This window comes from Sebastes fasciatus, chromosome 3 (assembly GCF_043250625.1).
Source record: "Sebastes fasciatus isolate fSebFas1 chromosome 3, fSebFas1.pri, whole genome shotgun sequence".
Taxonomy (NCBI): domain Eukaryota; kingdom Metazoa; phylum Chordata; class Actinopteri; order Perciformes; family Sebastidae; genus Sebastes; species Sebastes fasciatus.
The window spans coordinates 29,854,989-29,878,825 of record NC_133797.1 but is presented as its reverse complement, the minus strand read 5'-3'; the positions used below and the strand labels follow the sequence as shown (position 1 = coordinate 29,878,825).

At 40.8% G+C, this 23,837-nt stretch overlaps 2 protein-coding genes across 3 annotated transcripts; both read left to right on the top strand.

The window, feature by feature from the left end:
- The first annotated feature begins 1,517 nt into the window (after positions 1-1,517).
- n4bp2 (NEDD4 binding protein 2) lies at positions 1,518-16,458 on the top strand. Its single transcript, XM_074630113.1, has 16 exons — positions 1,518-1,983; positions 2,854-3,850; positions 5,317-5,441; positions 5,609-5,697; positions 6,998-7,074; positions 7,237-7,377; positions 7,662-10,273; positions 11,002-11,087; positions 11,387-11,432; positions 11,563-11,786; positions 11,871-11,995; positions 12,171-12,297; positions 13,348-13,524; positions 13,607-13,775; positions 14,861-14,984; positions 15,083-16,458. Exons 1-16 carry the CDS (start codon positions 1,707-1,709, stop codon positions 15,126-15,128), a joined length of 5,442 nt encoding a protein of 1,813 aa, XP_074486214.1. The 5' UTR covers positions 1,518-1,706; the 3' UTR covers positions 15,129-16,458.
- A 2,329-nt stretch (positions 16,459-18,787) lies between these two features.
- rhoh (ras homolog family member H) lies at positions 18,788-22,605 on the top strand. 2 transcript variants are annotated; one of them, XM_074630110.1, is made up of 2 exons: positions 18,788-19,039; positions 20,239-22,605. In XM_074630110.1, the coding sequence occupies exon 2, from the start codon at positions 20,638-20,640 to the stop codon at positions 21,232-21,234; it is 597 nt and encodes a 198-aa protein (XP_074486211.1). In that variant the 5' UTR covers positions 18,788-19,039; positions 20,239-20,637; the 3' UTR covers positions 21,235-22,605. The 2 variants fall into 2 exon arrangements, with proteins under 2 accessions (XP_074486211.1, XP_074486213.1); XM_074630112.1 differs by having other exon boundaries at positions 20,236-22,605.
- The last annotated feature ends 1,232 nt before the right edge of the window (positions 22,606-23,837 follow it).

The window sequence follows — 23,837 nt, the reverse complement described above, 5'->3', positions numbered from 1 at the left end:
TGAAAACCATTGAAAATATACTACTTCTACCAATATTATCATGATTGTAGTTGCTAGTGCAATATTTTTCTATTTCTTTTTATCATTGTTATCACCATTAATACTATTACTACTACTACTGGTAGTAGTAATACTAGTATAACTTCTTATGGCAGTAACAAATCCAATACAATAACTTTCTCTATAAAATAAAGAATTGTGAGAGTAGTGACACCTGGTGGTCAACTGGTAGTTAACAATTGTAAAAAAAGTGGTCCAACTTGACCCAGTTCTGCTTTTGAAAATTACTTTATTATAAACATTAATTAATAATTATATGCTAAAATAGCATATAATCGTTAAAATAGGGCCCTTAGGCTTGAGAAGCGGCTGTGTGCTGCTAAAATAGCATATACTCATTAAAATAAGTTATATATATATATATATATATATCACATAAAATCAAAGAAACAGGGCTCATCTCAAATTAATTTGTTCATATCAAATAAAGAGAATAATTCAAAGAACCAAGAGAATAATGACAAAAAAATTCATAATCGACAATGATCTACTTTTTTAGTTTTAGCTCATTCTTCATACTAGTCAGACAGGTTTTAGTTTTGAGGTATCTGCATTTATGTATAAAAAAACGAAATACAAACAGAAAAAAAGAAAAACAAATATCGTGAATATTTAATCGTGATTAATCGCAACCTTTTTTATCTGTTCAAAATGTATCTTAAAGGGAGATTCGTCAAGTATTTAATACCCTTATCAACATGGGAGTGGGCAAATATGCTTCCTTTATGCAAATGTATCTATATATATATTATTGGAAATCAATTAACAACACAAAACAATGACAAATATTGTCCACATTTAGCATAAAAAATATGCTCAAATCATAACATGACAAACTGCAGCCGAACAGCTGTCAGTGTGTCAGTGTGCTGACTTGACTATGACTTGCCCCAAATTATTATGATAATTGATAGTGCCTTGTTGTGTGTATATTTTTGATAACGAATAAAAAATTAAAAAATAAATTAAAAAAAACGAGTCAACTCCAAGGTTGCTTGTAATTTGTATCATTGCTGGAGCAGGATGACTGTGAATAGGGAAATAGAATAGGATGATGAATGAATTGTTTTTGTATGTGTATATGCTGCGTGTGCGTATATGTGTATGTATGTATATATGTATTCAGTATATATATGTATATATAAATAGATTTTATTTTATTTTATTGTTTTAAATTATTATTTTTTTACTTGTGTATATTCTTTTTACTTATATATCTATTTTTTGTATATATGTTTTTCCTGTATCTATACTGGCTTATTTTATATTAATATTAGGTTTGTTAAGTTTCTTTTTACCGAGAATGTTATTATTGGGGACAATTGTGAATGTTTGTTCTGTTGTTTCAAAATGAACAAAAACACAATAAATATAATATTGAAAAAAACAGAAAACAAGTCTCAGCAAGGACCATGTGCCAGAGTAACCTTTTATTTTGAAGTCTTGATTTCCGGTGTTCAGGTCTCTGTGGGTCTTGTTGGCCTCTTTCTGATGTAACGTTATTTCCACCACTTGGAGTGCTGTTAGATATCATAATCTGGAGTTGCTGCACTTTGGTTACTCTAACAGAAGCATGTTTTCAGCTCCGGATCACCTTGTTTGTAGCTCCTCGGCTACTTAGTTAGCTCCGTTTAGTGTAGCCGCTGATGAGAGCAACCCGGCGACTGCAGCCCGACCACGGAGGAATGCCTAGGAAGAAGAAGAACGGCCAGAGCCCGGCCAGAGTGCCCGGCGGCCCGCCAGAGCAGGGGGGAAACCTCGGCCACGACGCGGCGTACCGACTACCTATGGCGAACAACTTTCAGTCCAACACCTCGCTGCCCAGCTCCACCAAGGAGAACATCATCAAAAGCATGCAGGAGATGTTCTCCCACCTGGACCCTGAAGTGATCTACATCGTGCTGTCCGAGGCGGACTTTAAAGGTGAGTTAGTTAGTAAACACGGAAGACAGTCGTCCAACCTGCTGTGTGACTTGTGGGAATGCTATAAGGTGTAATTTGTCTTAACCACTTAGCTGTTGTAGCTTGTTAGCTGTGCATTTGTGACAGCATGTCACTACATGACATTACTGTACAGTGGAGGTCACATGTGTATTATTATATATAGCATTATCTAAAACTGCATCTTGCATGTCTTCGTTCACCAACATAACAACACACCTGTTGCTCTTATTTTATTATTATTTTTGATGCACATTCTTTATTATTATTATTATTATTATTATTATTATTATTATTATTATTATTCTTTGTTTTTTTCCTATGTGATCTTATCAATGCAAATTCATAAATTAACCCCCTGAGATCCACAATTGACCTGTTTTTGTGTTTTTTTTTTAAGGCAAGGCAGCTTGTGTGTTTCTGACCATTTTACTATATGACATTACTGTATAGTGGAGGTCCCATGTGTATTATTATATATAGAATCATCTAAAACTGCACCTTGCATGTCTTGGTTCACCAACATAACAACACACCTGTTGCTCTTATTTTATTATTTTTAATGCACATTCTTTATTATTATTTTTTTTTTTTACAACTTTAATGTTTTTACTTTTTTGTATGTGATCTTATCAATGCAAATTCCTAAATTAACCCTCTTCATAATACATGTATATCTTCACTCTGGCTCTAAAACGGAACCTGCTACAGCCTCTGAAAGACAGTAAAGTTGGCCGTGATCGCCCGTTGGTCTCAGGGGGTTAAAATGGAAGTATTAAAACAATGAATCATGACTTGAAAATTGACCCACTCTTTTCTTTTTCTTGTCATCTTGTGGTTTCTCTGTTTTAGTTGAACATGCAATGGACTCTCTCTTGGAGCTGTCTGATGCTGCTGAAGATGCAGCCCCTACACCTTCTTATGTTTCTGGCTTTGAGCGGACTGCCGCAGCCCTGCTCAGCCCATGCCACTTCTCTGAACCTAGACCAGACCCAGACTCCTCCAAACCACCACAGCTGCCCTCCTCTCCTCCCTCCACCAACCTCCTGACAGACGAGCTGGACCTGCTAGTTGACCAGGAGCTAGAGACACTGACTGCACAACAAGGCGTTAAGGAAGAGCAGCACAACAGCCAGTATTTATCTATTGGTACGTCCCTTTCCTCTTTCCCTCCACCACCATTCCCACAACAGGTCCTCCCTGAGCTGCTCCAGTCCAGCCTGAAGCCTGGATCTAGAGGGTCCTCTAGAGGTGGCCTGGTGGAGCACATGTCTGGAGCTTCCTCTCCACTCGACCATCTCAGCATTTGGGAAGACAAGATCGTCCAAGAGCAGCAGTCGGTGGTGGATTTCACACATCTGATGACAGAGATGCCTGCAGACAAGCCGACACCTCCTTTGGACCTGGCAACTTCAGGGCGTCCCTCCGCTTTCCAGGTGTATAAAAAGCAGGACCCATCCCACACTCTCTCAGACAAGGCTGGGGTCATGCCCTCTAAAGCGATAGTCGGAGGAGCAAGATCTAAGGTGAACATGTTGAATCAGGAGCCGCTTGGCTACATGTCACCCTGGAACCTGCAGGCACCAGTGTTTTCTCCCCGTCTCCCTGGAAACCAGGGGCCATCCTTCATCGTCCCTGTGGCTCAAGCGCCTCCCAGCTGGCCCGGCCATCCCAGGCACGCCTCTCCCTGGCTGAGTCCGGGCCCTGTCTGTTCTGCTACTGTTCCAAAGTCCTGGTCCCATCCTGCTGCTCCTCATCCTCCTGCCAGGTACAACAGGCTTCGTTTGGAAGGGAAGGTCCTTGTGCTGCTACGTGGTGCTCCAGGATCTGGCAAGTCAACTTTGGCAAGGTAAGACTGTTGGGATACTCTAAGTAGTACTACGCTATGCTCTTTAGTAGTGTATGCAGTTCAGGAGTGCAGTTTAGCAGTTGCATCACAGCTACAGCCAGCAGAGTGGAGACTTTGTTGCAAGCCATTAATAATAATAAACAACCATTTATTGGAAAGTATTCATTTGGCTTGCAAACATACTGATGCTAACGTTTTGTTTTTAACAAGCAAAGAAATCACAGACACACCTTTTCATAAAAAAAAAATAATAATAATAATTTTAAAGGGCTGCTAGCTGATTAAAATATTTAATCGGGATTAATCGCAACCTCTTTTATCTGTTCAAAATGTATCTTAAAGGGTGATTCGTCAAGTACTTAATACCCTTATCAACATGGGTTAGGGCAAATATGCTTGCTTTATGCAAATGTATCTTGATTATTATTGGAAATCAATTAACAACACAAAACGATGACAAATATTGTCCAGAAACCCTCACAGGTACTGCATTTAGCATAAAAAATATGCTCAAATCATAACATGGCAAACTGCAGCCCAACAGGCAACAACAGCTGTCAGTGTGTCAGTGTGATGACTTGACTATGACTTGCCCCAAACTGCATGTGATTATCATAAAGTGGGCATGTTTGTAAAGGGGGACTCGTGGGTACCCATAGAACCCATTTTCAGGTCAAGGGACCCCTTTGAAAATTCTCGCCAAAATTTAGCGTGAATTTGAAGCGCTGATTTTAAGATTTTACTTTTGCCCTACAAGGCATTAGATGGTCAGGCACATCTTACCACTGAGAGGGGCCTCGGGTCTTTAGAGCAGGGACTCCTGGCTGTGCCAAGGTCAAAGTTGAAAACTAAAGGTGAAAATGGTTCAGCTGGTCGTGACTTGACTGCTGGAAAGTTGTCTTTTTGTTTATTCTATAACATTTACTTATTCCTATAAAATCCGTTTGTAACTTGTTTTAAAAGGTGCCTTTTAAACTAAAGTTTCCTTGCTTGTGTAAAAAAGCATCCAGATAATAAAAAAGACGTGAGGAAAATCATTGCTAACATTAAGGGATTAAGTAATGTTATAAATAACTGGCAAAAAGTCAGGTAAAGTACACGTTTGCAATTTGAGATCCTTTGGTTCTTATAGCACGGAAAGAGTCAGTAGTTAATCAGGTTCATTTAGTGATTAATTTAATATTAAAATGAATAATCTGTGTGTAGTGCTGTAGCCCCTCTTCGAATCAGATATGTTTGAATCAGGGTAGTGATGATTAACAAGATCATGTGATCTAAATATAAAACAGATCAGATGTGTCGGTGGTAAGATGATTAACTTTATAATAGATGTAGTATTCCATCAAGATAGCAGTGATACATTAAGGAACACTAGTAACACCCACTGTTGCTCAAGAGTCATGGACTTTTACACCAGCAATCACAACCTGTGTCACATGACTTGAAATCTGTGTGTGTGTCTGCAGAGCCTTGTTGGAGTATAACCCAGGTGGAGTCATACTGAGCACTGACGATTATTTCACTCGCAATGGAGTCTATCGGTTTGACCCCAATGCTCTGGGGGAGGCCCACGAGTGGAACCATAAACAAGGTAAACGACACAGTTCTGATAAGAAGTGACGCAGAACGTTAAAAGTCCTTTACAATCTTTTTTAAAGATTTTCTTTATCTATGTAATTGATTTCCATTGTTCCCCTTTGAGTGCTGTGTGTTCAGTGACAGATGGTTTGTTTCTCTTGTGCTAACTTTATTCCATAGCCAAGGAGGCTTTTGAAAGGGGTGCTAACCCCATCATCATTGACAATACCAACATGCATGGCTGGGAGATGAAACCCTACGTGGCTCAGGTCAGTCAGTTTGCCTGATGTACATAAAGCACAGAAACTCACATGACTAACTGATTCTGCTGTAGCACTAATTGCTCTGAGAAGAGGGTCATAAAACCCTTCTTAAAAAACATTTAATACATGACACTGTAAATGGGTTACGAGGCCGCGTCTCTGGGCATCGGTTGATACCAAGTACCGATCCGATACCAGTGTTTAATTAATAAGCTGTATGCCTCACTGTGTGGAAGTGACTGGGATCATTCTTTTATGTGTCAGGCAACAACAGGCTTGACTTAAACACTGCTTTCTTAACTAATAAATATATAAATATAAATGTATTGAATTGTTTTTTATCATTAAAATAATAAATTGTACACTAGCAACTTGGTAAAAAATCTTAACAGGCATTACAATTCAAGTGTAAACCTTTTTAATGCAGCAACAAACTGGTCAAAACTTAAACAGGAATTAAAATTCCAGTATATAATGTATAAAGTTTATAAATTTAGAATTTAATTGAATAGATCGGCCCCATTGTCATAAATACCCGATCCAGCCATTTGAGTCAGTATTGGCCCGATATCCAATCCGGTATCGGTAATGGTGCGTCCCTACTTGCTTTGTTTAAGGCAGGACTGTTTTCTGTCTGCCTGTTAGATTACACTTTTGCTCTATACCTCTTTATGTATAAACAGTGGCAGAAGCATTTTATTTCTAAAGAAATATATTGTGGGATTACATTTGGGATGCACCAATACTGATATCGGGCTGATACTGACTCAAATAGCTGGATCGGGTATCGGTGGCAATGGGGCAGATCTATTAAATTAAATTCTATATGTATATACTATATATATTTTATACTGGAATTTGAATTACTGTTTAAGTTTTGACCAATTTGTTGCTGCATTATAAAGGTTTACAATTGAACTGTAACTCCTGTTAATTTTGAATTTTTTTTACCAAGTTGCTGGTGTACGATTTATTATTTTAACAATAGATAATAGATAGATAATTCAGTAAATTTATGTCTACGTATTTATTTGTTAAGTTTTGTTGTCTGACACATAATAGAATGATCCCAGTCACTTCCAAACAGCGAGGCATACAGCTTATCAATTAAACACTGGTATCGGATCGTACTCGGTATCAACCGATACCCAAAGCCCAGGTATCTCTATCGGGACTGGAAAAGTTGGATCGGTGCATCTCTAGATAACATACAATTTGTGGAATATCTGTTAAGACAAGTGGCTGGACATAGTACACATACTTTGTTATGAATTGTAAAAGATGGTTGGTCCCCGGTCTGTTCTAGGCACAGAAACGTGGATATAAGGTGCTGTTCAGAGAGCCGGACACTTGGTGGAAGAACAAGCCCAGAGAGCTGGAGAGGTGAGAGAGAGGAATTATTGTAGCATCTGTTTTTTAAAGTAGAATGTCAACTAAATATTTTTTTTTGCACACAAAAAGCAAAATGCTGTTGGAGACTATTTAATGTATTTCAGTTTTGTGTCTTGTATCTGTTTGTGTGTGTGTCCCTATATGCATGTGCAGTCGTACCACACACAATGTGCCGGTGGAAAAAATCCGACGCATGCTTGATAATTATGAGCGCTACGTGACACTCCAGTCCATCATGGGTTCACAGATGCCGGAGATGCAACCGCGCCTCCCTCCGGAGAACAGAAGCCTACGGTGAGTTTCCCCTTCAAACGTTTGTCAGGACATCTGCTTTGTACTCGGGGCGGGAATCACAATACATTACAATCGCGATAATTACGTCACGATACGATCTTATTGCAGTTTTAAACATTTTGCAATATGCTGAGTATTGCGGTTCATAATCATGAGATTTATGACCATCTAATAAACATGAATCATCAAACATCATTGGGCTAACATCAGACATGATGTTGATATTGTGCTGCTGTCATTAGTTGTGTTAATTGTACCGTTCATATCTCTCTTGTTTTCTCTAGGCCGGTGTCTTCTGAAACACCTTGTCCTGACCTTGTAGGGCAGCCTGGGTCGACTGAGGGATGTGAGAGATCCCGTCCTCAGCTGTATTCCTCCCTCCCTGACGTGTCATCTATGGGCCGTTCTAGTGAGGCGGGAATGCTTGAAGACGGCACCCACAAATCTACGGAGTCCCTCAATTTCCAACCTGCTGGAACACTACCGGAAAATCCTGAAATGTCCGATGGGGACAATGACATGGATTTGGGGGAATTAGATTCTGAGTTGGACGCCCAGTTGGAGCTGAGTCGTCCAATAGGAGATCAGAGAATCCCCGACTGTATTGTGGAGTCAGTGATGAGCGAAGATCATCGTGGGGATGAAATGCCTGTGGCTTTCTCTGAGTCTATTGCACAGAGAGTGAGGGGGGAGAGGCCAAGCAGGAGGTCTGTTTTTGACAGGTTGAAGCCTGCAGATCTGGTGAAAGATACTAACCAATCAGACAGCAAGGCAAAGGAAGCAGAAGGGGTTGATGGGGGAGAGAAAGGAAAGATGTTGGATTTTGTAGGAGATTGGCCTTGTGATGAAGGGTCCCTCGAGCAGCGACAGGTGAAGAGAAGAGAAAGGCAAGAAGATGAAGTTGTGTCTCAAGAAGCAAACCAAAATAAAGGGCAGCTGGGAGCCAACGTGACAGAGTTTCAGAAACTTCTTGATCTCATTCAGACGGGAGTAGGCGACATTCAGACCGGCTGTTCCCGTTCGTCCTCCCTTACTCCGAGCTCGGGAGAGGAACTGGAGAAACAAGAGGAGGCAGGTGGCAGGTTTGAGGTATCCCATGGCAGTCGATCTAACAGTGAGGAGAGGGAACAAAACGTGAACCGAGTTAACAGCAGAGGTGAATTACCTGACTGTGTGTTAGACTGGAAGGCAGCTGACTCTTGTAAGGGCAGGGAATTGAGAACCGATAATTGGGAGGGACCTAAAACGGACTTAAAAGGGAACTGTAATGTGTTAGGGATCGGCAGAGAAACGGGGTCTGTGGATTTGAAATCAACCAACCTAACGAATCCCTTCTCAGCTCTTACTGCTGATTCACTTGTTATCTCCAAAATTATGGCAGCAAATGTATGCCATGATGGAGTGGGAAGCCACAATATTGAAGGAGAGGTCGGTACGGAGCCTGCTGCTGGCAGAGAGGCTAGAGTTGAGGCAGATGGGAGTCATATTGGTGAGGTGTGTCAGAGTCCTGTGTGTGAGGGCTCTGTGGAAGCAGAAAGCGGTGCTCTCAGTGGAGGCAGTCAGGAGAGAAAGCAGCAGCGTCGTAGATTGGGGAAACAGTGCAAACTAGCCCTCACATTTACTCAAAACTGCCCTGCTGCTTCTTCAGTGAATTCTCTTGAATGTCCCAATAGCACAGCCCAAAGCATAAACAGCATCCAGAATAGCATTAACACTGATGTTGAACCTGACTTTGATCCTAACTGTAACACCAGCCTTAAATCAAACCTGTTCAGCGAGTCCAAATCCGAGGCACACCTGCAGCCTCCCTCCCCACTTCCTCTGGTAGTCACAGGCAGCCCCACCCAGACAGATCCTCAACACTTTGCCCTTCTTTGGCGTCTCAATCGGCAAGTCCGCCCCGGTGACGCAGTCGCCACTGCGTTCAGCCACCCTAGTGACATCACGATCCTGTCTGGAGACTCTTCCCGCTTTGTGCCGGAGCTGTCCTCTGCCATGTCTGCAGCGGTTGCGGTTCACCCGTCCGGCCACAGAGAGGTGCCCTACCACGTGGCGCACGAGAAAGGCACGCAGGTGGAGGAGAAAGAGCTCGGGGCGGCTCAAGGCCGGCTTGAGAGCCTGCGCATCCTCAGCCGCCATTTTAAACTGGTTAGTTTTGATACATTAGAGGATCTGTACGACAAATGCCATCAGGACCTAGAATGGACCACCAACCTGCTGCTGGACTCTGAGGAGAGGTTCTTCAGAGATGACGATGAGGGTGAGAAAGAGGAGCAGGAAGAGGATGGTGCTGGGGGTGAAGATGAGCAGAACACATCCAGTCCGTGTGGAGCTTTAGGCAACCCTGTAGGAACCAGGTTATGTCCTGATGTGATAGATGAGCGTCACCCTGAAGGTTGGCCAGACGGAGAGCCAACTGTGACTCAGCAGTCAACCTTTGTGACAGTTAGTGAATCAGATGGAGGTGCAGCTGCTCCTGTTAGAAACAAAGATACAACTTCACATTTAAAAACACCTCCTCAAGCAGAATCTCCTCACGCATTAAACGAAGGAGAGAGATGTGGCGACGTCGAGCACAAAGTGACATCCGAAGCTGACCTAGAAGGTGCCGCTTGGGGTGGAAGCTTAGACGACGGAGTCATAATAGAAGAGTCAAGAGTTATGATGGAGGAGGAGATGGCTAGCATGGACGAGGTCCACCGGCTGCTGCAGGCTGAGCTGGAGGACATGGAGAGAGAGCAAAAACAGAAGAAGGAGGAGGAGAAGAGGACTGAAAGGAGGCACATGGAGGAGAGAAGGAGCAGTCACCTCGACATTCAGAGTGTGGAGCTGAAGCTACCCACCGAACTGGCACTGCAGCTAACTGAACTGTTTGGTCCTGTCGGAGTAGACCCAGGTAACTAAACTAACACACAGGTGTCACACTGAAGAAAACACTTTTCTACCACTGACTTTAACACTCAGATGACAGTGTAGCTCTAATCTTCATTAGAGCTGCAACGATTGATCGATTATTTGTCAACTATTAAATAAATCGCCAACTATTTTGAGATTCATTAATTGGTTTGAGTAATTTTTTAAAGAAAAAAAGTAAATTCTGTGCTTCCAGCTTCTTAAATGTGAATATTTTCTTTACTCCTCTATGACAATTAACTAGATGTCTTTGAGTTGTGGACAAAACAAGACATTTGAGGACGTCATCTTGAGCTTTGGGAAACACTGATCAATACTTTTCACCATTTTTTGACATTTTATAGACCAAACAACCAGTCGATAAATCGAGAAAATAATCGACAGATTGATCAACAATGAAAATAATTGTTAGTTTCAGCCCTGATCTTCACTACCAAAAATAATGGAAGAAGTTTTGTGAAGAAAGGAATTAACTTTAACAGAAGTTTAAACTCTTTCACATCTCCACACTTGGTCAGTTGTTGCACAATTTGGCTGTGATTGTCTGTTTCGTAAAATTACAAAACATGTCACATGCATCTGACGATCTGACAAGCATCTTTGTTCGAAACATGCAGATGCGTTTTGTTTTCATTAATGAATTGCTGAACCAATAATTAAGTCTTTTTATACTTCCCTGAGTATTTGTCCTCTGCTGTCCACAATATTCAGATACATGCTCCACTGATGAATTTGCAGTGCAGATGGACCTGAACCTGGCTAAACTGCTCTATCAGAAGTGGAAGGAAACCATTCAGGTGACTATAATCTTTATGTTTTTAACAACAGTTTATGAAATAACAATGTGAGAGGGTTTCGGGGTTATGTGTGTGATGTGTTATAGCCATTCAGCTCATTATTTAATTGTCATATACTGTATGTCAATGTTGTGTTCACAACTTGTTTCTGCTGCCCCCAAGTGGCCCAAAGAAATCAGTTATTGCAGGTTTAGTATTTAGCAGGGATACTTTCATGCAATTATAAATCTACCCTGATATTCAGATTTACTGTGAGTGGATCTCTCTTTGTTAATTTCACTGTGAATGCTGTTTTATAGGAAAAGCAGAGACAAGCAGCTCTTTCCTTTCACTTGCTTCAGGAAAGTAAGTTCACACACGCGTATTACCCGTTTTACCCGTATTACCCGTATGGTCCCAGTCAAACACAGACTGTCTGGGAACAACATTTTTCAGACATGACATCATTTTGTTTCACAACCTTTTGAACGTGTAGGTTCAGTACACTGGGGTGAGCGACAGGCGTCCAGATCTGGATCACGAGACCGGACACAACCACCACATTTCTTGATAAGTGCAGATGGATACGCGTCCCTGGACAGCCAACCAGAGGCCCGTGGTCAGATGCCAGTCATGGACCACTGGAATGTGTCCCGCCCACATGTGTCTCTTAGAGATATTATTAAAGAAGAGCAGGCTTTACAGGAGAACGTGGAAAAGGTAACACATACAGTACACACACATCCATACACATCCTGGTTTGTTCCCCACATCCTAACCTCTTTCCAACCCTCCTCTTCTCAGACCAGACAAAGTCGTGCAGACCTCGACCGGCGTGACGGAGCCGCCCTGTTGAAAGAGAACCAACTGTACTCCCTCTTCCCCACCATCGACAGGCATTTCCTCCAGGACATCTTCAGAGACCACAAGTGAGAAAACAACTTGACACTGTAGAGACGCTTCATCATCATCATCATACTTGATGAAGACAAACATGCTCTCTTTTATCTATAGCAACCAAAAATGTGATGTGAATGTATCTGATGTATTGAAGCACTGCGCTATACTCCTGATTGACTTTTACACGTGTTTATCTTTTCATAGTTATAGCCTGACAAAGACAGAGCTGTTTCTACACTCTCTGCTGGAGGAGGAGCCCGTCAAGACGGTGGTTGCCCCAGAGGCTCCTCGGTCAGACCACCTCAGAGCGGCCAGCAAGGAGAGGGAGAAGGTATTCACAAACACTAGCAAAGAAAAAAACAAACAATTGTATACATCTATAAAGCCTCCAAAGGGAGGCGTCCAGGAGGCATCCTGATCAGATGCCCGAACCACCTCAGCTGGCCCCTTTCGATGCAAAACAGCAGCGTCTCTACTCTGAGCTCCCTCTAGATGTCTGAGCTCCTCACCCTATTTCTAAGGCTGAGCCCAGCCACCCTACGAAGGAAGCTCATTTCGGCCGCTTGTATCTGCGATCTCATTCTTTCGGTCACTACCCAAAGCTCATGACCATAGGTCAAGGTTGGAACGTAGATGGACTGGTAAATCGAGAGCTTTGCCTTCCGGCTCAGCTCCCTCTTCACCACAATGGTCTGGTACAGCGCCCGCATAACTGCTGACACCGTGAACGAGACTCCCAAGATACTTGAACTCCCTCGCTTGGGGCAAAGACTCACTCCCAACTCGGAGAGCGCAGTCCACCGTTTTCCGAACAAAGAATCATGGCCTCAGACTATTCCTTTTTTGCTCCAGGGAAACAAAGACATCTTCGTTATAAAAGAAATAACTGAGCTGTTTTAAAGTCATTCAGCATTTCATTACATTGTCTTTGAATGAGGACAAATCATACACATTTATGAAACAACCTTTAATATAACCTTCTTTAACATGAAATATTTCATTTTTTAATTTTAATTACTAACACAATATTCAGCCAACACAAAATTGATGCGACAACAAATCCCTTTCCCCCGCTGCTGAAAAGTATCCCATAGGAAACACTGCAGTCTCGCACAGTTTTAGGCAGCTTGGATGAAGCCGTGAACCACAGTGCATAAAGATTTTAGTATCTTTCTCATCATCATCATTCACATCTCAAACCGACTAAAGGCTGAACCTCCACAAAGCAGAACAGTTCAGAGTTTAAATATCTGCAATAAAAAAAGGAAACATCACTGCAAACTTAGCATCTACAGGAGACCGTATCACAGTATTTCAGTTACTGATTACTTTTCCCTTTATTAGCGGTCTGTTTCACTCTGTGCCTTTTTTGATTTGTCAGAGGCAGAAGCCCTTGGAGTCAATCATACCCAACTATCAGGATACGGAGGACCCGGAGTACGAGGACTTCAGGACCGAGGCCACACAACAGAGGAGCCTCCAGCTCGAGTGTTTCTCCAAGGCTGCTGAGGCCCACAAGCAAGGACGCAAAGAAGTGGCCTCATTTTACGCACAGCAGGTGAGGAGCTTAACGTTTTGAAGGCGCAGCTCTTATTTTTTCACTCCCCCAGTAAATTAATTTGCATCACCTCCTGTTGTAGGGACACCTGCATGGCCAGCGAATGCGTGAGGCCAATCACCGTGCAGCAGTTCAGATTTTTGAGAGGGTCAACGCATCACTTCTGCCGAACAACGTCCTGGACCTCCATGGGCTGCATGTAACAGAGGCCCTGGAGCATCTGGGCCAAGTTTTACAGGACAAAACCACAGGTAATGAACAATATACTGTACTGTACGTATACTCTCAGTAGAGTACACAGGGAGGATGAGAGGGAAAATGTTGGCATCTTAATGTTGAGGCCCAGACACACCAAACCAACATCAAAGAACTAGCGGCGACGAATGCCGACTGTTGCTCGCCTCCCCTTGCCTGTGTCTTGGCCAAAAAGTTGCACTCGAACACACCACAAAGACAGGCTGTGACCGCTCCATCCTCCTCACGCCGATTACCTCATTAACGTTATGGTTCCCTTTTTGCATTTGACTTAAATCTGAAATACTGTCAAATAGGCGCTTTTGCTTTTCGCTTCGCATCGTCTTGTCTGTCAAATCTCTCTCGTCCTGTGTGGGTGAAATCTGACTCCTGCTACTCTGAGCTGAGGCTGCGTATGGAGCAGATGCATTCACTGTCAGTTTGAAGTGTCCGTCGTCTGACTATCTATTCATAACACGGCGCTGATATGCCAAAAAGAACTAAATGGTTTTTATTTCTGTAAAAAAAAAAAGCAATACGACAGTGGGGGCGCTGGGTACGTAATGTAATCGGTGTATTCCTGACCACCGCGTAACACCGTTAACACCGACTTCCGCGGCAAGCCTACTTTCCTCATTTCTCTTCTCGTACACTGATTAGTTTAAGCTGAACAGCCAATCGGAGTGATTTCTCTCAGTGACGGGCTCCACCACCGATTCAACATGCTGAATCAGCCAAAAAGCCTCTGACACAGGCAGACTAGTGCTAACGGTGCGGGACACTCTGCTAAAACTAGGCCATCTAAAACTAGGCCTATTTATATTTCAATTTATAGGTATGGGTATGAGTAAAATGAATTGGATGCAGGTGGGCTACAGGAGAAAGGACATTTAAAAAAATAAATTAAATAATGTTCTGTGTAGATGGGGCTAGTGGGGCTGAGGGATGATTAGGACTTGATTGCGCGTTGTGCACTATACAAAGTTCTTGTGTATGCCTTGGTGACTTGGTGACAAATATATTCTTGAAGGGGAAAAAGTGTGTGCATGCTGCTTCTTTTAACTGTTTGTGTTTTGTTCATCTTTGGCCTCTTTCTGTATAGACTGCGAGCAGGGTCTCTGTCGACCTCAGCTCACTGTCATCACAGGAAGAGGGAACCACAGCCAGGGGGGCGTGGCCCGCATCCGCCCCGCCGTTATAGACTACCTCACCAACAAACACTACAGGTATGCACACACACACACACACACACACACGCAAGCACACAAGCAAGCACATCATGTTCATCGTCACCCACCTTTTCTCCTATCTCTTTATCTCTCAGGTTCACTGAGCCACAGCCGGGTCTCGTGTATGTCTCTTTGAAGTGAGAAGAACCGGGTTTATTGGATTCAAGCTAAAGCTGCTATGGAGGACAACACACACACACACACACACACACACACACACACACACACACACACACACACACACACACACTCTCTACTCCTACAACGCCACATATAGAGTTACTACAGTATATACAGGATGGTACATCCCCTCGTTTCCTACTTCTGTCAGTTAGTGTTGACTTTTTTCCCCCAATCACCGTCTCTCTCTTTTTCTCCATCAGTTATATACCTACCAGAAATTTAAATTAATCTTAATCTTGGTTAAACTGAGGTTAATTTAGTTAAAATCCTAATACTAATTTAGATCTTAATAAGAATATTTTTCTTTGTTTTTATGAAAGAAAACTGCAGAGGCGTGAAACACAAAAAAAGTATTTTTATGCAGCTGTAAAACTAGAATGTATGTACATTTTAAATGTAATAATGTTTTTTATAGTGTGGCGTATTTTGCTTTACATTTATCTTTATGCCTTTTTAAAGAGTATGAAAAATCCCTGTGTTTTAAAGGCTTAATGTTGAAATAAGGTGTTATTTAATCTCTTACATTTACTAATCTGGAGTCAAGCTTGAGACACACTGAGGATTTAATGAAACTTTAATTGAATCATTGTTGCATGCTGACTGCTTCGAGGTTGCTCTCTAGGAATTTAAGTGATATGGCATCCTTTTTTGAGATGCTATTGAAGCATTTATTTGATGCCAATTCTAGATTTAATGCATGCCAGAAGTTATCACAAAACCAAATGCTGAGTAGTCAGAGAGTTTTCTCTCTTGGTTGTAGTGTTACAGTGCGTTGTGCTCACCAGGAGGTGAAACTAAAAATGAATAGGTTGAACAACCTCATTAAATAGTTTGAACATCCTCCTCTGTGAGTTCTGCAGCAATCGGTCTCCTTTGTCTTAGCAGCAACATACTGCAACTGTTCATTTACTTAAGGCCAAGCTTAGCTGTTAATATATCGCTATTCAAACCCAGGTTAAGTTCCAGTCTTAGGTTTTCTCTTTCGAGGCCAGTCAGTTGTTTCCGGCCTGTTCCTGGTAGCCTTTTAAACCCATGATGCCAAATGTTGTAGCAGTTGTATTCCTCAGGTTGCTACACTATTTTTGTAGGTTCGAAATAGCTTCTGTTTTTCTATGTGTGATATTTTTCCTAAAGGTGCAACAACAATGTTGACCAATTTTACGGATTGTACATAATGTTGTGAACACATGAATTATAAAGAGAAAATTGTATTTTTTTATTCATTTGTTCAATTGTTTTACAGAGAATATTGTATTGTGGAATAAACTCCTATTTGTTTACAGTTTAAGACTTGTGTATGTCTGGGTTTACATCATAGACTGTATATAAGAAGTGGACGTAGTCACCGTGACGTCACCCATTGGCTTGTGGACTACGGTTTTGAAGCCTCGAGTTCGGCATTTTGTCTGTCGCCATCTTGGTTATGTGCAACGAGAGGGTGGAGCTAAGGAAAACCGAACACTGAATAAGACATTTTTAGGCGACCAAAAAGGTTATGATTAACTCTTCTCATGAACTGAGAACACACTGTGAAAGGGTTAAAGTTGTAAGACGAAAACACGGACAACTCCCAGACCGGACAACGCTGTAGTAGCGAACTGTCAATCACAAGGTAGCCAAGCCCTAAAGCATACACTGCTTTATTGTCTAATTGACTTTAAATTGATTTACTGTAGTGAAGCAGACTTGAAACTAGTGATTGAGACCATAAACTCATGTTTACAATGTATACTGAGGTAATAAATCAAGTAAGAAGTAGGGTCATTTCGACTTCTATATAATCCGACTCCTTTTTGCAACCAGAGGAGTCGCCCCCTGCTGGCTATTAGAAAGAATGCAAGTTTAAGGCACTTCAGCATTGGCTTCACTTCTCAGACCCGAAGGTTGTCCACTGGTTTACATCAATGGATGTGCATCATAGTGGAAAACATAAGCCTATGTTACTGCTGTTTTAAAAAAAAAAAAAACATCACAAAACATGGATAATCCATTGTAGTTATTTCATATTAGTCTGTGTATCAAAACACCTGATGGTTTGTGAGTGATATCATGTATATTGTGCCTTTTTAAAGTGGCAATGATGCTGATAAAGATTGACAGTATCATTTTTTGCCATTTACAATGATGCTTTCACCAAGTCAATACAAAGAGATCATGTACTGTAATACAAGTGATAACTACTGTTTCATAGCTTCACCAACATGTACAGAATTGACAATTTCTGTATTAAGCCGGATTTAAAAACAATGATCTCTCACTGGGACAAAAATCTGACATCCCATTGGCAGATTTAAAAAAAAAAAAAAAAAACATTTTTTAGACGATAGAGGTTTGGGAAAGACTTTAGATATAGAGATGATTAAATCCATGTACCAGGGAGGGTAAAAACATGAATTAATGCACATTTCAAAATCATGAGATCATGAGCTAAATTAAAATGCAAAGGTATTTATTGGCGTGACCATATCCACATTAACTCACAATATTTTTGGAACATTGCTAATGGGAATTAGTAAGAGAGCGAGAGCAATACCCTACCGAAATGTAAAAGAGTGTTTAAAAGAGTACTCCACCGATTTAGCATTGCATTGTTATAACATTGTTGGACTCACGATGGACAGTTTAAAGCTACAGAGTGTAGCATTTGGCAGCATCCAGTGGTGTGGTTGCAGATTACAACCAACTGAGCCTCCATTTCTAAGGCTGCAGTAACGTGAGCCGCTGAGTGCCAAACCGTGGTAACGCCTCCCTCAGAGGCCATCGTTACCATAATATCACGACTTTAGGAGCAACAAAAGTCAGACGGCAGCTGGCGGTACCAGGATTTTGCACTCCGCAGCTCACGTTACTGAAGTTTCACAACCGTGTCAGAGAACTACGGTGGCCTTCAGGTAACGCAAAAATGTGAAAGGCTGTCGCTAGAGCCAGTGTTTAGTTTGTCCGTTCTGGGCAAGAGGACCCGCTCCCTGTGTAGATATGAAGGACTCACTCTAACTCTAACGAAAACACAACGATTCTTAGATTCAGGTGATTATACACTACTGAAAACATAGTTATGAATATTATATTCCATTTCTGCAGATAGATCCTTCGAAATGTTACACACCGGTCCTTTAAAAGAGCTGCTAGCCTCAATCAGAGATGAGGAGCCGGCTACAGAGGTCTGGTCTGCTCACTTCTTTCTAACTACACCAACAGATTTTGTTTTATTTTCAAACTTGTAGTCTTCAGACACAACTGATGCTGACTCAAGTGACATCACTTGAGGCAGTTTATCAGATTTGAACACATACTGTAGTGTTACTGCCCAACACCTGTAAACAGACTTCCCTCTTTTACAATTCAATAAGAGGTACAGAGCGTCATATCTTGAGTTAGAGGGGGTTCTCTTTTGATTAAGTAGTCTACAAGTTCTTTATAAAATACCTTATTTTATTAGTGCCAGATGTGAGCTCTGCTGCTTGGTGAAATGCCAGCTAAAATGGTAGAGAAGACAACAGAAAAAAAACCATATCTTAACACAGCTGCTGTGGGGGAGGCGAGCTGAAGATTGAGTCATACCACCACACTCTGACTAGCGGATGTGTTTTACTTTTCTTTTCTCTCCGACCGTCTCACTTCCCTCCTCTTCTTCACTACCAGCCTCAGCATTGTTAGGGCAGGTGCCAACATATTTCATCTGTCTGTTTTTTATTTGTAATTTATACAGACTTCAGCAAAGGTGTTTTGTATCCAGATGTGCAGATTATAATTAATAACAAACTGTTTCTGGAGTTTAAATGCTTTTAATCTTTTGGTACGCGCCGTGAAGTCTTCAAAGGCGGCAGCCAGCATCCGCCCGTTAAAGATCGAGAAGACTGACAAGAAAGGTAATTATCTTTTTCTTTGTCTGAATACAACAATGTATTGCTGAGTTTACTATTCTCTATTATACCATTATATGACTATTATATTCTATTTATTTTTGGAAATTCAATTAACGTTAAGACTCCATAGTGTGGGCAAAAACCTTTTTCAACATTATAACACAAATGAGATCTTCAGGGTGTAATTTTACTCTCTCATTAGAACAAAAAGATAATTATGAATGTTGTTAAATAACATTTTATTATATGTAAATTAAAGGAAAAGCACGTTACATGAAATAAAAAGAGTTAAATGAGCTTAATCAGTTGCACTGAGGGATTGAGCCTTGTATTATGACTTTATTTATTCATTTATTATTTATTGCTTAGTACAGTAAGACTGAGTGATTTCTTCTTGAGAGATGATTTAGAAAGTTGAATTGTGGAAAAAACACTGCTTAAAGTGTCCCATGAACGTTATGGAGGTCTTTCCATCTGTGTGTATGTGTCATGGCAGGTGGTTTTGAGGTTATGACTTCTGCTACTTTAATACAATTGTCAAACTGTTAGTTTAAAAGTCATAAGATACTACCAGCAGACTTTGTTGATCACAATAAAAAGAAACACCAAAATGTAGATCTATCACTATATCACACAATAACACAGAGACATCCTCTTCCATTATTAGATTATTGCAAACAGCTGAATCAGGACTGGTTATTAGGAGATACATTACAGTAATTGGAGACAGACAGGTCATATGTATGAGCTTCATAATACAAACATGGATATGTTGTTAATGAGCCCCAGTTAAAGTGTTCAGGATCAAGCTGTGAATTCTGGGTCACACCCAACCACACACATCTTTACTTCCGTATTTAATCAGCACTTTGTTACACATGTAATGTTTTCCTTTCACAGTAAATATAAAATATGTCTGTTACAAAAACAAAAGTTGATGCCATCTGCCACATGCAGCACTCTAGCAGTTGACTATATTGTTTAACAGATATTTCTTATTCTTCATGCAAAACGTTTATTGTATTAAGAGCCAACGTCGCTGCTGTCATTTTCTACAGTAGGCTGCGTGTCAACTGTCTGGAGAAACATGGTTTCAGTTAAATGAGCAATTTTCTTTCCAGTTTCTGTCTTTTTTAAAGTAAGACGACAAATTGCTTACAGATACCTCATGTTTGTAACATATCATCTCTCTTCCTCAGTAGATTTCCCTCCTCAACTCTGAGAGGTTCGATCTGTTTGGACAGAATGACGTCCGTCATTGGAGAGAAGGATCAACATCTTACCACGCTGCAGAGACCTGGCAGAAGTGAGGAGAGCCGAGGGGGCCTAAACAACTAAGACGTTATGTGAAGCGTGTATAAATCTCCCTGTAAGAGAGGCGTGATAGGTCAGTTCAACAAGCTGAATGACCGCTGAAATCTCCGGGACTGGAGGGCTACAAATCACCTGCTATGAAAACTACCACCTGAACACGGAAGTACAGCACACACAGATTAGTGATCGCTACCTTTGACTACCTCGTGAACCCTGTGCCTCTCCGGATCGACAAATTACCCCCTGAGACTTTTTCCACAGAACCACAAACATCTAGAGGAGTGAGAATGTCAACCATGAACGGCGTTGAAGAGATGTCGTTGAAGTGTGTCCTGGTCGGGGACAGTGCCGTGGGCAAGACGGCGCTGCTGGTCCGCTTCACCTCAGAGACCTTCCCGGACAGCTACAAGCCCACGGTGTTTGAGAACACGGGGGTGGAGGTGTACATGGACGGGGTTCAGATCAGCCTGGGGCTGTGGGACACGGCGGGCAATGACAACTTTAAACAAATCCGACCGAGATCCTACCAGCAGGCCGACGTCGTCCTCATCTGCTACTCTGTGGCCAACCCTAACTCGCTGGCCAACGTCCAGCACAAGTGGATCGCTGAGGTTCGAGAGAACTTGCCCAAGGTGCCAGTGCTGGTTGTGGCCACCCAGACAGATCTGCGGGAGGTGGGGGCGCATCGGGGCAGCTGCATCTCAGCAGCGGACGGGAGAAGCGTGGCTCATGACATCCATGCTAAAGGCTACCTGGAGTGCTCCTCCTTAAGCAACCGTGGCGTGCAACAGGTGTTTGAGCATGCAGTGCGGGCGGCCGTAAACCAGACCAGGAAACAGAACAGGCGACGGATGTTCAGCTTAAATCAGTGCACGGTCTTTTGACCTTTGACCTTGACTTGGTGGGCACCTGAACCTTCATGAGATGACTTTTTTAATAATGCGTCTTAGCGTGCTGTTCAAATTCAGTGAGGGCCTGTAGAGGTACAAGAACCCAGAGCTGTATTTCTCTTATAAAGCGGTACGTAGGGTTCTTCTTCACTAACGGGGTGTGCTGCCACCCCCCTCCCTAAAAAAGACTCCCCTAAACTCAAACTATATTTAAAATGAGAATACTTTGATTTAGTCACACAAATGTACACAGGTGGAAGTTTTTCACTACTTTTGTGTGATCCAGGGAGAGACGTGAAGAAAAGACTCCTCTGATCTGTTTGTGAAGTGAACCACAGCACATCACATGGAGGTGTTTCAAACGGGGCATCAGAGAAGTTTTTGCGTTTCAGAAATACTCCATTTAGAACTTTTGCTTTGAAAGGCTTACTTCAATTAAAGCTTTAATATTGAAACAGCATGTCATTTCCCAAAGAGGACAGCATTTTAATATCCGAGTTTGTGGTTGAATCAGCAAATCAACTTTTGAATTGTAAAATAAATAGGTGCCTTTAATGCCACAAATAAAACGGAGCATTTACAAATTTGTCAAAATCAAACAAGGAAAAGTCTATTGTTATGCTCCTAAAATGTAATTAATATGAAATGAGTAAATAATGGTGAATGCATGTTGGCATCGATGACTTAAACTCTTCAGGATAAGATATGCAGGTGTTAGCTCAAATGGGTTAATGTTAACTAAATAAGGCTCTACATATAGCATATTCTCTATTATTTCTCCAGAGAGGATAATATTTCATTAGACGTGACCATGAAATAAATATCAATAGGTCGAAGCAGGCTGTATGTTTCTCTATGTTATACGTGCATTATATATCTGTCAAATCTATTTAAAAGATACCTGTGTTTGTATTGTTTGAAATGTTTACTCAGACATCAGTTGCATTGAAATGAAATTTGACTAATGCATGACAGTCAACACATATCATAATAAAAAAAAAAATACCTTAAAACATTTATAAAACATTTGTATGATGTAATTGAGAAGTTTATTTTATATTAGTAGAGGTTCCAAATATGTAAAAAAAATTCAACAATATAGTGAAGGGACATTATTTGAAATTTTGTCATTTTATTGAAACCATTGTGGATTTTTTGTGAATTGTTTTTTTTATTTAACTGCATACCTCCTTTTAGAGAATATAAGAAAAATATTAAGACATGACCTGCTACCTATGTGTCTTGCAAACGGCCCCATTGTCCATAAATTAAAACTAAGGATACAACCCGTTGACACAGTATTGTTTTATTTATATCTGTACAGTTTTACCCATAGCGAATAAAAGAAAGAAAAAAATCCTGTCATTTTCCCCAGTAATGGCTGTGTTATTATCTCCTCTCGGTATCTCTTCCTAGCTTTTTGAGGTAGTTTGCATTGGATTTGAATATAAGCGTGCATTCATTATGAAAGCAGCCTTTTCTGCCTTACTTGATTTACACTTTGTCTGAACCCAGATAAACTCTATAAGAATCATATAAGCGGTATAATTTATACACTTTGTATGTGAACATCTGGTTTATTTTGTATGTGCTGGCTTATGGCAACTTTGAAGCAGATTTCATAGAGTATTATTATACTGTGTCGGATTTACATATTTATCCCATGTTTTGTATATCACATATATCTAATATAGAAAATTATACAGTATGAAATATAACCTAGCATTGGCTTGTATTAGAATACACATTATATTAATTGGCGGCTCGTGGGTTGAATCCGGCCCTTTAACAACCTCAAACCGGCCTTTTGATCATTTATAAATATGAAAAAAGTATTTAAAAAAAATATTAAGTTAAGAGTTAATTCCCGTTCATCTACATTACCACTCACTTGGCGCTGTTACGGACTGTTAAAAAGCAACGTCATTGTGTTTTTATTTATATAATCTGCTAACATACTTGGTATATGGGTGTTTACATTGTTAGATTATCAGAAGATCATTATTGTATTAGTAGGCCAAGTAACCTATTCCTTAGTTATGTCTTGTTAAGCACATAAATACTCATTTTGTTAAAAGGTTTAACCCAGGCTGTTTAAGCAGAGGGAATTTAGGAGAGTCAAACTGCATTAAAAACATGTTAAATACATCATTGTTTTTATTAAAACAATAATCTACTAAGAATAACAAGGTGTATTGTTTTCATATTTTAATTCTTAGCTTTGCAGTTCAGACAGGAAATGTAAATGTGAGGCCCCTTCACCTTTTTTTAAACCTGGAAAACTGAATATGCCTGTATTAGATGTTCATATACAAATAATTTAATTTGTAAATTTTTACAACACAGGATCTTAAATTGTGATTATTTTTTTTGGGGGGGGAGGTGCCTTTGACTTTGACCAGATTATCAAAAGCTATTTCTTGAATGACGAGTAGGTCAAACTATTTTGTTTACAAAGCGCTCAAATGCTGTCAGACATACTGCATGTGCTGTGTGTCTGTAATACAGTATTCATAAATGCTTACATGAGTGGCAAAACATCAAAATAACGCAAGAGTAATTCATTAATAAATATAATTATCTCAGTGAAAAAGTGA